This window comes from Dasypus novemcinctus, chromosome 12, assembly GCF_030445035.2.
Source record: "Dasypus novemcinctus isolate mDasNov1 chromosome 12, mDasNov1.1.hap2, whole genome shotgun sequence".
In the NCBI taxonomy this organism is placed as follows: Eukaryota; Metazoa; Chordata; class Mammalia; order Cingulata; family Dasypodidae; genus Dasypus; species Dasypus novemcinctus.
In genome coordinates this window covers 32,304,882-32,319,785 of record NC_080684.1, presented here as the reverse complement: position 1 = coordinate 32,319,785, position 14,904 = coordinate 32,304,882, and the positions used below count along the sequence as shown (strand labels likewise).

At 55.9% G+C, this 14,904-nt stretch overlaps 1 protein-coding gene across 1 annotated transcript; it reads left to right on the top strand.

Annotated features, from left to right (window-relative positions):
* Positions 1-9,794: 9,794 nt before the first annotated feature.
* HOXC10 (homeobox C10) lies at positions 9,795-14,904 on the top strand. The gene is made up of 2 exons (XM_012528612.2): positions 9,795-10,642; positions 13,783-14,904. Exons 1-2 carry the CDS (start codon positions 9,892-9,894, stop codon positions 14,058-14,060), a joined length of 1,029 nt encoding a protein of 342 aa, XP_012384066.1. The 5' UTR covers positions 9,795-9,891; the 3' UTR covers positions 14,061-14,904.

Sequence of the window (14,904 nt, the reverse complement as noted above, 5' to 3'; positions counted from 1 at the left end):
TCCTAACTCGCCTTCTTTCCGCGGGTGGAAACCCAGACTGTGGCCCGGCCTGGCCCCCGCTCTCCGGGCCGGCACTTCTTCCCGGGAACTCCTTCACCTCCGGGCTCACTCTCACTGTGGGACAGGGACCAGCTCTGAAGGCGGTGAAGGGAAGTGCCTGACCCACGGCGAGTGGACACCGTTGGCGCCGAGGCCGAGACTCTCTATTTAACAGGAAACACACCTCGCGACAATGTCTTGCTGCTCGAATTGGGTGGGGGAGGGGCGAGCGCAGTGGGCGCCGGAGACCCGCCACCCTTGAACTAACAGCCTCCGCTGGCCCAAGGGGAGAGGCTCGCTGGGACACGGGGTCTGCGAGCGAAGACCTCTCTCGGGCTCCCCCCCTACCCCACCTCGCCCCGCTGCTAGGGGGCAGCTAAATGTGATCCTGCCTTGCTGTGAAATTTCTGTACCTTCGACCTGATGTTTGGTGTGCAAAGTCCGTGTCCTACCTCCGCCCGTGCCTGGTTGTTTTCCCCCGTAAACGTGTAGAGCCCTCCTTGGAAATTTCTTAACTGGTGCACTGAGGTTTCCTGACCTTTTCCCAAGCCGTGCCCCACTCCACGGGATCATAGCTATAGTCTATGCAGTTGTTACCTCCTTTTTTTTTTTTTTTTAAGGAAAAAAAAAGTCCTGGGTGGAGGAAGCTATAGGGAGTTGGGTTTGGGCGCCTCCCCCATGCTGGGGCCTGAGGATTTGTAAATATTTTTCACGGAGCATTTCTTTCTACCCAAAGGGGATGGGGGTGGGGTGGGGGAAGGCCGCGCCCGGAGGGAGATTCCAATCGCCCACCTCTCTCCGTGGGCGTGAGTGAGTGTGTCCGTGTGCAATCCCTATCCTGCTCCCGTCCCAGAGGGATTGCTGTGAATTTTTTTTTTTTGGTGGCAAATAAAGATATTTCATTCTGTTCAATATTATTATTTTATTTGACCCTTTTATTAGCCCTTCTCCTCTTAAAACCCTGGGTGCTCCCAAGGCGGAGGAGAAGGCGGGCGGGCAGGGGCGGGCGGCGAGGACGGGCCCGAGGAGGTGAGGGAGGCCCCGCCGGCCGGCCTGCAGCACCTCGCCGCCCGCGGGGCCGGGGCCGGGGCCGGGGCCGGGCGGAGCCTGCCTGCCGCTCCCGGGCTGAGGGCGTCCCGCAGCTCCGCTCGCCTTTCTCACGTGCAGCTCGAGCTGTGTCCAAACGCCCGGGCGACGCTTTCCGTTTAAGTACACGTTTGTTGTGGAGTTAATTGTAACCATCATCGAATTTAAATTTATAGGAATTTTCTTGGCTCCACCGCCCTCCTGCCAGATGTCTCCGTCTGTCCCTGTTAAATGCGTAGGGCTGAGGAGAGGGCTCTCCTGTTTTTTTTTTTCTCTCGATGAGATGGCTGTATTGGAATTTTAATATACAGTTCTGAAGGAAGGAGGGGAGAGGAGGAGAAGCCAGCCCCCTCCTTTTCCTCCCGGAGGCCCCTGGGGGTGGGAAGGTGGGGCCAGGCCCTTCCCCTCCGGCACAAATGGCCAGGCTCCTCCAGACACAGGCAGACGCCTGGGCTGGGGGCGCCGCGATGTTTATACACTGGGTGTCCTGGAGGAGCAAACCCCAGAGATTCGTTTTGTAGGGGTTGGCCTGGGGAGGAGGTGGCCCCTGTCACAGCTGCCACACCCATCTATCCTCACTGCATGTTTCTTCTGTACCTGTGGTCCTTTCTGTGCTTCAGGAAGGGGACTTGGGCGGTGGCGTTACCGAATTCGTTATTTGGGGGCAGGGCTTAGGGACCAGGTCTCTCATTGTTTCCCTCTCTTGAGAACTGTTCTTGTGTCATTCACAGAAAATGTTTTTGTCAATATAACTCTGTCAGATGAAAGATAAACGCACCATTGGCTGTTGCATCTGGGTTTCATCGTTTTCAATGGCCAGGATCCCGCGGTTCGTGTCTGAATCCCTAATGTGCAAATGTGGGTTTCCAGACAAGATACACAAACCAGGGTGTGTATACGTGGCCCCACAATTTCCCCATGCGCTCTCCCGGTTTCTTTCAGTCCATGTGCCTATGGGTGCACGTGAGAAGGAATATTCTTTGCACACTTTTGCCTATGATGTGGAGTAAATCTGAACACATGCACAACTGCGGCTTATGCCCTCCGGCCTGGGTGACCATCGCCTGCAGGAATGCAAGTGAATAGCGTGTGCGTGTGTGCGTGTGTGTTGTGTGTGTGACAATTCTCTGGGTATCTGTATCCACCGGCCTGAATGGGGAACATTGGCCTGCCAGCTATGTTTCTTGCAAAATAGGAGATAGTTTTGTAGACCGGAGCAGTTTATAAAGCAAAATATTAATCTCCAGCTGACTCCTGATTTTGGAAAAAAAAAATATTGAAGCCCCGCAGTTATCACTTTCCCTGCCCTGTGCAGCCCCCAGGATGGGTTTTGGAAGGAGTGGGGGGTCATCTTGAGGGTAAAACAAAGGCTTCTGTGACCCAGGCCCAGCAACTTGCCAGTCCTGAGCGACCCTCTGAAAAGGAGAAAAAAGGGGTCTCTGTCCCCCAAACAAACCCACCTTCTGGTCCCTAGGATGTCCAACCCCCCTTGCCTTGGGCTCAGCCTTTCTGGGTAATCCCCTCCAGCCGCGGCGCTGCCCGGGAACAAAAGAACCTCGTCTAGACGCCGCCATAAAGCGCCCCCCCTCCCCCCCGCGCCTCTAAACCCAGTTTCATTTCGCCCTTAACGACCCAGTCTGGCCTGTGTTAGAAAACGCTTCCGCCCTAAATAGTAAACAAATCTGCAGTGGACGGTCTTGGTTCCCCCAGCACACCCGGGACCCCCACCCTTGCCCCGTATTTCCCTTCTTCTCCTCCCGCCTTTCTCAGCTCCCAGCTCCCCAACCTCCCCAACCCGCCCCCCACCCCCAGTAAATAAACCCGAGGCCGAGTTCAAAGTTTCCTGGAGCTAAGGAGGAATGCTGGTTGTAAAAATCCAAGTTTATAGCGCACGTGGGACTTTACAAGGGTATTAAGTGGTGTGGGCTGAGAGAGTGCGTCCTGCGCCCCTCCCCTCCCTCGATGGGCTTTGGGGGTACAGGGGAACCTGGAGGACTTGAAAGGATAAATCGGTGGGGGGAAGCGTTATGCTTGGGGTTTCTTTGTCTCTCAGACCCCTAGGTTGCCAGGGAAGGGCAATGCAAAGGCCTCTTGGAAGAAGGCTCTCAGCCCCCACTGAGCATCTGAGAGAAAGCCCACAGGTCTTGGGTGTCCTAGATGGAGGGGATAGGGGAACCCTGCTTTGAGGGAAGCCAGAAAGGTCCAGTCCAGGTATCTGCAAAGTGAGCTGAATTGGGGATAGCTAGATCCAGCAGAGGGGAAGGAACTCCCTTGGGCTAATTTCTCGAGTGGGCTGAGAGCAGAGAGGGTTTTCCTCACCCAGGCAAAGAAAAACTTTGAACTTCAAGGGAGTCAAGGGCGCCTCCCCTTTCCTCTCTCCGCCCTTCTCTGGAATCTGTAGGACAATTCCCTTCTGGGCGAGAATTCCCTGCAGGGGGCGGCCCCTGAGGATTCCTGGTGCCCTGGGGAAGGCTAACTCTGCGGCACCCCTCCTGCTCAGAGCCTGCCAGAGCCGTGAACACGCGACCGCACTCTTTATTATTCATATAAACCTTTGGAAAAAGGCAATGCTTGGCAAGTTTTTATAACTTTGTTTGGCATAAAAGTTTTACAAGACTCCCCCTTCTTCTTTTTTTTTTTTTTTTTTTTTGACATAAAAATTTGGTCCTGCCACGGAATGAAATCTCAGGATCTTTGGGAAGGAGGGGAAAGAGGAGCTCTGGGGCCCAGAGGGGGTCTGAGGCTGCTTCTTTCTGCCTAAGGCAAACAAGGTTTGAAGGTTGGGATCAGTCCTTCGAGAGGCCCACTTTGAACTCAGCTTTCGGGGGTCACCAGCTGGCAGGGGCTGCAGACCTCGGGAGATTCCTGTCGACTTTGCCCTTGAGATGCGCTCTGAGGGCCCCCAAAGTTTAGGGTTGCCTAAGAATGAAAAAGACTCTACATCAGCATGGCCAGACTCCTCCCATCACACCCTCTTGTCCTCATCCACGCACCATGCTCTCTCTCTCTCTCAATCCACTGCACACTCCCAATCCACTGCACAAAGTGGAGACCCATAACCTTGACCCAGACCGCCAGTTTGAGAGGGTCTGCGCACACAGCCCTGCATCCCCTCTGCATGCGAAGTCAACAACGGGTTTGAAGACAGGCAGAGTCCTAAACGCTAAGAAACTCCTGGCTGCAGGAGTGAGGGAGAGAGGGCTGGCAGGCTGCAGACGGGATCCACAACAAAGGTGCCCGAGAGGCAGTAGAGCATTGGGCCACCAAGCTCACCAGGACCTGTGGGCCTGCCTCCACCTGGCACCCAAAGAATCCCACTCCCCTCTTTTCCCCTAACTCCAGCCTTGGGGGCACCAGCTGGGCTCAAATTGGGGCCAACTGAGTGTTTGACTCTGGAAGTTCGGACACAGACCGGGCGGCTTCTCCGAAGGCAGGCCTGTGGGACGAGGCTCCTTTGGGGCAAAGGAACTGGAGATACGTCACCCTTGGCACCCGGAGCTTCAGGGAGCCACCGGTGTCAGTGGGAAGAGCCCCAGAGCCCCCGCTTCTTCCCTTCTAATGGCGACTGCTGAGGCCTGGCTGCCAGAGGCCGACAGCCCTCCACTTCGCCTTGTGAGGACCCGAGCGGAGGCTGGAGGCCCGGGGAAGGTCAACTCCAAGCCTCAGCAGCAGGACTGGAAGCAATGCCGCTGAGCCTGGTGCTTTCCCCTCGCCGAGCCCAACACAACAGAGAAAAACAGGACAGCCGAGAGGAAGGGGGAAAGTGGGGAAGAAAGAAAAGATCAAAGAGTAAATTGTATAATAAAGAAAGAAGGAAGGAAAAGAGGAAAGAGGGAAATAAGGAAGACAACAAATTAAGAAAGAAAAGAGAAGAGATCCGGAAAAGAGAAGAAAAAAGAATTTAAAAAAAAAAAGGAAGAAGGAAAGAAACAGAAAGAGAAAGAAGCAAATAAAGAGAGGGGATGAGGAAGAGAGAAATGAGAAAGAAAGAAAGGCGGTAGGAAGCAGGGAAGTGCTGCGCTGAGGCGCCTGGCTAGGTCCCTGGATCTCCTGAAAGGAATTCAGCCGGTGAAGGAGGAGCGGGTTTTCCGCCACAGCCAGCCAGTGCAGCCGCGGCCCCCATCACGGCCAGAAACCCAGCCTACTGCGGCCACTTGGACGCAAACCATCAAAGTGGGGAGCAGAAGCCTCCCCCCTCAGCCCCCAAGATATCCTCCCACCCATCTCCCCCTCCCAAAGCTTCTCTTTGAGGTGTCTGCTTTCTGGTTTCGATTCAGGAGGCAAAAGTTAAATAACTGGCGGGCTTCGGCCGAGCCAGGAAGCAGTCGGGCTGGGGTGGGATCTCGGACCTCGGGTTGCCGAGATCTTATCTTAGGGAGCGCTTTGGGTAAAAGTGAATATGTGTGGCCGTGTACACACAATTAAGTGCCAGCTAGACACATGCACAACTCCAGACTGTCTGGGTGCAAGTGTGTGCAAAGTCCGGCTGTGATAGCCGCCTAGGCGGGTGGGGCTGCCGGCGTGCCTGCAAGATCCAGAGTAGACCCAGGAGGCACTCCGAGCGTCGGTGCCTCCCGCTCCCTCTTCTACCTGTTAAAAAATCTTTTTATGCGACCCTCCGAGCACACTGCATTTCGCCTGGGAGCTCCCCGCTTTCGATTCGGCCGCAGCACAGCCCAGTGCTGGTGAAGAAAAGAAGCAAATCTTTCTTTCAAGTTTTGAGAAAAGCTTGATTTATCTGGGCCTCCAAAACGAGAGGGGAGAATTTTCTGCAATTTCCACCACTGGTGTGATTTTGTTTCCCTATTCGCTTGAAGAGATATCGATACACACTTGATTATTATTTTATTTTATTATCTAACCTCAAAGGAAGAGGCAGAGACACTCTTCCTTTTTCACTTCATCTTTGGAATTTCTCATTTGGCTTCCTTAACCTCATGGGGTCACTACGCTAATTTTCGATGGAGAAATCTGGGTGCTTCTGGGGGTACTTTGAGGGTAACAGCCCACCCACCCACCCCCAAAAAGAAAATCAAAATCAGCCGAGCTTCCTGTTTGTGGAGTACCACAGTTTCCTTCTTCTGCTTTCACTCAGGGACCCCTCGCGCCCCCACCCCTGCATGCCCCCCGCAAGCCCTCTGCAAACCCACCGAATTCTCTTGAAGCCTGCCAGGAGCGCCCGGACCCCGGGAGCGGCGTCTCCTCTCTGCCCTCTCAGCCCTCCCAGCGGCAGCAGGCCGGGCCTCCTCCCTGCTGCCCTGGGTCCCTATAGGAGCGGAAGGAAGGGTGCAACCGGCAAGGACTCCTGGGGTGACTGGGATTGTCCAGACCTAGGTGTTGCCTGAGCCCCTCTATGGCCCAGCAAACCTTGAATTTTCACATTCCCAGATTGATGCATGAAGGGGAGCCCCGGAGCCAGGCGGAGGCGCAGTTTTCTCGGCCCCACGGAGAGTTGGGGAAATAGCTTAACAGGGTCCGAACGTAAGGGGGTGATCCTAGCAACACAAAGACGTCCCCCCGGGACCCCATCCAGGTACCGCAGGGGTGCAGGAGGGAGGCTCTCGGCTCTGTGGGGCAGGGCCTCTGGGCTCCTGGCAGCGGTGGCAGGCGGGGTGGCCCGGGTGGACCGCGTGCCTTTGAACGCCAGGTCGGGACAATAGGACTGAAATGGCCCTTTGCTCATGGCCTCGGAAAAGACCGAGCCCAAGGGGGCAGGGCTGGGACCCAGGCCCAGCCGGATTTTCCAGGACCAGCACCAGGGCGCCCCTCGCGCGGTCTGCAGGCTCACTTCCTTCTTTTTACCTTCGCTGCGGGCAGAATCCAAAGTCTGCGAAAAACCAACAAGTTATTCAAGTCTGTGGTCGCTCTGGCTCTCGTTTAACGGCGCCGGGTTTGCGTTTATCCTGCGTAATTAGAGGCAAACATTTGTCCCACCGGGGGTCCCACTTAGGCTGATGAATTTGATTTCTTTTTTCATTAATGGGCCGTGTTTATCATACTTCTAATTATTTCAACTTTAAACACTATTTGTTCTTGTGAGGAGGTGGGAGTCAAGGCGGAAGGCTCCTTCACCCGGGGGGGCGGGGGGGGGGAGAATTATTGCCATCAAAATGACAAGGATTCTGAAGAGACTCCATCCCTTCTCATCGCTGAGGTGAGGGGTAGGCTTGGAGCAGGGGGTGGGCTGGGAAGGGGAGACAGGCCCCAAGGCCGCGTGGCTCCTGTCCTCTCCTGCTGGTTGCCGAGGTTAAGCCTCCCGACTGGTTGTTTTCAAGGAGTAATCTGGAGTTTGTCTCCTTAACCTCCTCCGCTGCCTCCCCCACCTCTCCCAGGCTCCACTCAGCCTCGTCCCCTGTGCGGCTCTCCCCGGCCGGCCAGCCCCCCAGCCCGGGCCCCGTCTGACCTCGGCGGAGGCTCCGGTCGCACCGCCCTGGCCCCCAGCTACCAACAAGGACAGACTAGCCAGGAGCCACTGAGGTGGCCAGACGGCACCTAGCGATGGGGGAGAGGGCCCACCAGACCCCCAAACGGGGCTGGGGGCAAGAGCAGGGGACTGGTTGGCCAAACTCCAGGGCCAGGCACACCAAGCAGGAAAATAAAGGAGATGAGAAAAGAGGGGGGAGGGAACCCCCTAAAGCCATATAATTCTCAATTGCTTTGGTCTTTAATTTCATCGCCCCATAAATGAGGAAATATCAGTTCCCATACTAAATTTTTATCCCCGGCTGATAAATATGATGGGGAATTTTCGTTGGGTCCTCGTAAAAGCGAAGGGTTTCGATCAAACTGGTAGGGAAAGACTTATGCAGATAATACAAACAGAATGGCCATAAAGTCTCAGCCGCTTCCCGCGGGGTGGGCGGTGGGACAAATGGCTCCCCGGCTTGGCTGCTGCTGCCGGGGCTGTCCCAAGCCGCGTCTCGGGGCCTAAGCAGCCTAACCTTGTCCAGGCCAACCCCCCATGCGGAGCCCGCGGCGACCCCTGCAAATGAAAACACAAAACCATTTCGAATCTCCCCTGGCCCGCCCTGCAAGCAAGTCACACGCGCGCGCCGCGTTTCCTTCCAGTTTTCCCGGGGTTCGGGGAGCCCTCCGCCTTCTCTCTTGTCCCCTGGGTGGGGTGAGGGGGGGGATTCGGCGGATTTCTCTCTGCGGTCCCCTTCTAGCAACTGCCGGCTTGGGCTTCTCTAGCTGCGGTCCAGCCTCCTCAGCCTCCAGCCAGGGCGCCTGGAGCTCCGGTCTTTTCCCAGCCAGGCTCCTGCCCTTCCGAAAGTCCAAACCGTAGGCTCGGTCCCGGGAAAAATGAGGAGCGACCGGAAAGACAACTTATTCTCCAGATTCCGTTTCCTGAGGAAGGGGTGGAGAGTTTAGTTCGCTTGGAGAGTAGGGCGATGGAGAAACGGAAAGGGAAAAAAAAAAACCTCTTTGGAGCACACGTTTCCCCTTATTTCTCGCTTCCCTTTATTAAACGATAACAACAACAAAAATAGACTGACCACTTTTCTCCTTTAAAAAATGCCCCCGACCTGTTCGCTCTGTAAAGGACCCTTCTCTGGGTCGAATTTGGTCCATCTCTGGTCCCGATTTCCCGTGCGTTAACGTGGCTCTCCCAAACCAGCCGGGGCCAGGCGGATTCCCACATTCTCTCCAGGAAATATTCCCCGTTTTAGTGGGGACAAGGTCAAGCGGAAAGAGAGGGCCACTGCGGCCTGGGGCAAAGCCGCTGAACGGGCTCCAAGGCCAAAGCCTGCCCACCCCTGAGATGGCCCAGGAGCCGCCCACCAAGCCAGGCCCAGGCCACGGGTCCAGTGGTCTGAGAGCTGACGCCTCTGGTCACCGGGCTTCTCGTCCCCGGCCCCTAAATCCGCTCGGAACCTCTTTCCCCGGGCAACCCTAAAGTGACCGTGACCCCCCTCACTGGTCGACCCCTGCTTCTGGAGTTTTCCCGCCACCCCCCACCGTCAACTTGCAACTCAACCGACCTTCGAGACAGGCGGTCCACGGGGTGCCCAGGCGCAAGGGCCAAGCCAGGCACCAGGAGGCAGGCGCAGAAACTTTCATCCTGTTTGGAATTCCTTAACTTTTCTCCCTTTCTCTGCTCACCGAAGCACCCCGCAAAACCTCCCCCCACTCCCACCCCGGGGGGGAAGAAGCGGGGAGGGAGGGGGTGCGAGGAGAAGAAAAAGGAAAGGGGAGGGGAGGGAAAGAAGTACCTGAATCGTGTCTTGACCTTTTAATTTGAATTTGACTGTTTTGAGCCCCGAGTTGAGTTGTCTAGCTCTTTCCCTCTCTCCCGCATTTCCCCCCTCTCCGCCCCCCTCTCCCCAGGAGTTACAGACCGTTCCCGGGTAAACAAACCCCATTCTCCCCAGAACCACCCCCCCCTCCCGCCCCCCTCCAGCCCCCTCCCGCCCTTGCCGCCCCAGGGCCGCTTCCTTTGTTCGCGGGGAAGGGCTCCGGCACCCCTACCCCGAGGCGGCTGCTAGGTGGCGCTGTTACTCCACGCTGCGCGCTCCGCCTGCCGACAACTTGACCCCGCTGACGTCACGGCCGTCTGAATCATCAAGGCCATTTTCAAATCCCATTGGTCTAGCCGTCACATGGTGAGGACCGAATGCGCGGATAATTATGGAGCTGATATTTCCCCCCCTCCCCTTCTTTCCCCTCCAGCCCCTCCAGCCGGCCCCCCCCCCTCCCGGATGGGGAAAAAAAAGATGTCAGCTCCTCCGCTGTAGTGTTGCTCCTTAAAAACCCCTCTCTCTGAAAATGACATGCCCTCGCAATGTAACTCCGAACTCGTACGCGGAGCCCTTGGCTGCGCCGGGCGGCGGAGAGCGCTATAGCCGGAGCGCAGGCATGTATATGCAATCTGGGAATGACTTCAGCTGCGGGGTGATGAGGGGCTGCGGACTCGCGCCCTCGCTCTCCAAGAGGGACGAGGGCGGCAGCCCCAACCTCGCCCTCAATACCTACCCGTCCTACCTCTCGCAGCTGGACTCCTGGGGCGATCCCAAAGCCGCCTACCGCCTGGAACAACCTGTTGGCAGGCCGCTGTCCTCCTGCTCCTACCCACCTAGTGTCAAGGAGGAGAATGTCTGTTGCATGTACAGCGCAGAGAAGCGGGCGAAAAGTGGCCCCGAGGCAGCGCTCTACCCCCACCCCCTGCCGGAGTCCTGCCTTGGGGAGCACGAGGTGCCCGTGCCCAGCTACTACCGCGCCAGCCCGAGCTACTCGGCGCTGGACAAGCCGACCCACTGTGCCGGGGCCAACGACTTCGAAGCCCCTTTCGAGCAGCGGGCCGGGCTCAACCCGCGCGCGGAACATCTGGAGTCGCCCCAGCTCGGGGGCAAAGTGAGTTTCCCTGAGACCCCCAAGTCCGACAGCCAGACCCCTAGCCCCAATGAGATTAAGACCGAGCACAGCCTGGGGGGCCCCAAAGGCAGCCCCTCGGAGAGCGAGAAGGAGCGGGCGAAGACCGCCGACTCCAGCCCAGACACCTCCGACAACGAAGCGAAAGGTAAGGCCGCCTGGGCCGCGCGCGCCGGGCTGGGACGCTCGGGCACTTGGGTCTTCCCGGCTGGGGCGAGGGGCGGGGGGGCGGGGGTGGTGTCGGGCTGTCTCGGGAATGAGACCCCAGCTTGAGACTGTCTGTTGAGCGCCGGGCTGGTGGTGTGTTCTTTGGCTAGGGAAGGTAAGCGGCGACGTGGAAGTGCCCGGGTGGCCGCGATCTTGGGTGCTGAGGCGGGGGCGGTGCGCTCGCGGGCGGCCTGCGGGCGGCCTGCGGGCTGCCCGGGCCGGGGGTCCGCTCCCGGGCGCGTGCTGGCTTGGGTTCGCTTGCTCTAGGCTGGTGTCCTGGGGGGCCGATTTCCCCGCTCAGGTCAGAGGCTTGCAAAAAGCTTAAAATGGCGTTCTTGGACCAGGGGCTAGCGGAGGCTTGGGAGAAGGGGGATTTCGCGTTACTGCGTTTTCCCACTTGAAAATTGCTTCCTGCGAAACACTGTTTGTTGTTTGTGGGTCTGGTTTGTGCGTGCGGTTTGGGCTCCTGCGGTTTTGGGCGCCGCCCGGGCCTGGGGCAGCCGGGCTGGGGCCGGAAGAGGTGGAGGTGAAAGGCTGCCTGCCACGTCCCTCCTGCCCCCAAACACCCGGCTTAGGGGTGGCATTGGAGCAGGGCATTTAGAATGTTCCAAGTTTTTGTTTCCTTTCCTTTCCTTTCCTTTTTCTGTCTTCTCCTTTAATTTTTCTTTTTATTTTTTTTCCTGGTTATTTTTTCCCCCTTGGTTTCCAAAAGCAGCTTACAAATGAGTGGTTGGGAAATTTCTGTGTGCGTGGCAAGCGGTTTTCTCTGGAAAGGGAATGTGACTTTGGTTGGATTTCATTGTGATTTTGGTTGGAGAGAGAAAACCTAGTCAGAGTTCAAGCTCAGGGTTCAAGATTAATTTCTACTGCAGGAACTGGGGGCCTCTAGGACCTTTCTCTGCCTGGAGAAAAAATGTGGAGGAAACGGGAGCAGGAGAGGAAGGCTGAAGGGAACGACTTTTCCTAAAAAGTTAGTACAAAAAGCATCGGAAAAGGCCCAATGGGGAGGAATAAACTTGCTCTCCCAATCCTGCCTACCGGGGGCTGTGTATAAGAGTGGATCATTTGGGTGGAGGGGCAGAGAGAATCCGGAGAGCAAAGCAGGCTGAGGGTGGCCTGGATCTCCTGGCGCTTTGTATATGGATGCGGCACACACGCATGCTGGCGGCGACCTGTGCCACACTCACACACACCCCTCTCACATGCTTCGCGTACACTCCACTCACTCACGGCCGCTCACACAGGCACACACTCTCTTTTGGCCAGCAAGGGTAGAGCCTCACCCTCTTGTGTCTGCTCTGCCAAGGTGGCCTTGGCAAATCAGCCCGTAGAGACCCTGGCCAGAAAATGGGCAAGGGTGTGTGCGTGAAGGGGAGGAGGAGAGGGCGGTACCCACGTCCATGGAGCCTGCACTGTAGCACGTGTGCATGGGGACGGTTTTAATTTTACACCCGCTCCCCACACCCTGAGCATGGGTGGGAGGCAGATTTTGGTCAGGAAAACCTGCATTCTAGCTTTATCAAAAGCAAAGTCAAGGTTAACAAGCCCACCTCTTAAGGCAAACTGTCCCCATTCTGGTAGGTACCCCTTTCCTGCCCCCCCATAACAGCCTGAGACTCCCCCCTCCCCCAGCTAGGCAGCCCTCAGCCTGCCCTTCGCCTGTGCCTTCCTTGTCCCCCACTTTGGTGTCTCCACCAGGCCAGAGGCAAGAGAGCTTGGCCAAACCTTCCCCGTTTGTAATCCCCACCCCACCCCCAAAAATCCAACAACCCTAATAAGAAAACAAGCAGGACAGAATGAGATATGCAGAACATTTATGAAACAATTTGCCAGGAGGCTGCAGGTGCAGAGGCCAGAGAAGAATTAAGGAAATTCAGATTTTTTTTTTAGTTAGCAGCCTCAAGTTTGCTTTTTTCTGGTGCTTCCTGGTTCCCCTAGAGCCCCCAAAATAAGATCCAGGAGCCAGACAGCTTCATTTGGCATAGGAGGAGATCAGAGCACAGAGTCATCAGCAGAACCCTTAGATGGGTGCCCCCTCTCAAGTGAGTCTCCAGACTCAGGGTTTTTCCCTAGAAAAGGTACAGCCAAGGTCCCTCCTGCTGCTTGAGGAGCAGGGCTGATCCACTTCAGCAAGAATGTGTGCCAGGGAGGGAAGCTGGCAATAAGATCATTGGAAATGTGCACTAAACTTACAGTATCTCCTTATATAAATAGGCGCGTATGTACTTATCTACGTACATACATGTGTGTGTAGGTATGTGTGCATCCCTAGAGGTGGGCACATGTACATGCAGGTATACACATCTACCTACATGCAGATTTTTCCAGGAGGCAGCATTTCCTCAGGATCTCTCTCCCCCTTGACCTTAGCTTCTTTGGCCAGGGAAGTTGTTTGAGGACCCCTCAGTGTGCCCCAGAGCTGCTGCCCCTGACCTCGGCTGCCTCATACAAGCCTCCCTTGCCCAGCTACACACGCCTAAGGGAAATGGCCAGTGGGGAAAAAGCTGGCAGTGGGGAGTGGGACACAGTGGGTCTGTGGCACCTCAGGTGGGAGCGAGGGCTGGGGGCCTGGGGCGGGGACAGTTCAGGCCACAGAGACTGGGGTAAAGTCCCTCCACTGAGTTTAAAGAGGTCGAAGCTCTCGGGGAATTGTTCTGGGCAGCAGGGTAGACTCTGCACTCTGCTCTGGGGCCTGGAAAATGTTTTTCCTTCCGGTTGGATTTTTCCAGGGTTGGGATGGAGCAGAGAGGAGGGAGGGCCTGGTGAGGTTTGGGGCACCCAGCAGGGTCAGCAGTCTGGGGGTAAGGGAGATGATTCAGATCAAGGCGGACTTGGGTGATTAAGATGTATGAAATGCTCTGGAAGCAAGAACCGCCTCTCTTTCTCCCCTTTAAGTCTAGACCCCAAAGAGAGTCTAAGAGGCTTGAGCCCGAGAGGACCTTACCGGCCAGGCCGGTGAGGAGAGAGCAGCTCCCCTGAGCTCCCTCCGCCGCGCCCACAGCAGGCTGGCAAAGGCTGCAGCGCGCTGCGAGGGTTTGCGTCTTCAAGGGATACTTATGTAAATAATGTTATTTTTAACAGAGGAGATAAAGGCAGAAAACACCACAGGAAATTGGCTGACAGCAAAGAGCGGAAGGAAGAAGAGGTGCCCCTATACTAAACACCAGACGCTGGAATTGGAGAAAGAATTTCTGTTCAATATGTATTTGACGCGAGAGCGCCGCCTGGAGATTAGCAAGACCATTAACCTTACAGACAGACAAGTCAAAATCTGGTTTCAAAACCGCAGAATGAAACTCAAGAAAATGAACCGAGAGAATCGGATCCGGGAACTGACCTCCAATTTTAATTTCACCTGAGCGCGCGACCTTCCCTCCCCCCTCCCCCCTTCCTTTCCCCGCCCCTCCTCCCTTTGTGCCTGGTGGTATATTTTTTTTCCTCCCTGAGTATAAATGCAACGCGCCTGCAAAAAGAGCAAAGTCCTCAGACTCTCCTTCCAAAGGACCTGTGGTTCGTGCTGCGAAGATGCTTCCACCTAAATCATGAGAAACGGGGTATCGGAGCGCGGGGTGTGGTGTGTGCCCGCATAGACGCGGTGGGAGTGTGGCTGGTGCGTGTGCCAACCCCTCACTCACCCATGCACTCACACACAGCATTCTGTTCTCCATGCAAAGTTAAGGTCGAATCCACCCGATTGTAGGGGGAAAAAGAGGGGTAAAACCAGCCAGAGAGGGTCTGTAATCCCGCAGAGCACAGTCAGAATTGCTCCTTCCTTGCTGCATTTCCTCCTTAGAATAATAGACGTTTCAGAAAGTTCGGCTAGTGTTCGTGTGTTTGTCGTAGCGCCCAGCGCCTCCACCGAACCCCCTCTCCATGTCTTTAGCTTCCAGTCGCTCTGAGAATCTGCTTGAAGTCTCTTATCTGTACTGCTTTCTGCTTTTCTCCCATCCCTCCCCAGCACCTCCACATTCCCCCTCCACTGACATCTCGGAAATTCCATCCAAAAGAAAAAATTTTAAACATTTAAAAAAAGGAATATAGTGAAGCAAAGACAGAATGCCCCCCCCCCCTAAAAAAAATCACCCTGTCCCTGTCTGGGAGTTGTGTTATTTAAAGATATTCTGTATGTTGTATCTTTTGCATGTAGCTTCCTTAATGGAGAAAAAAAAATCTTAATAAATTTCCAGAATCGCAATCCTCAAA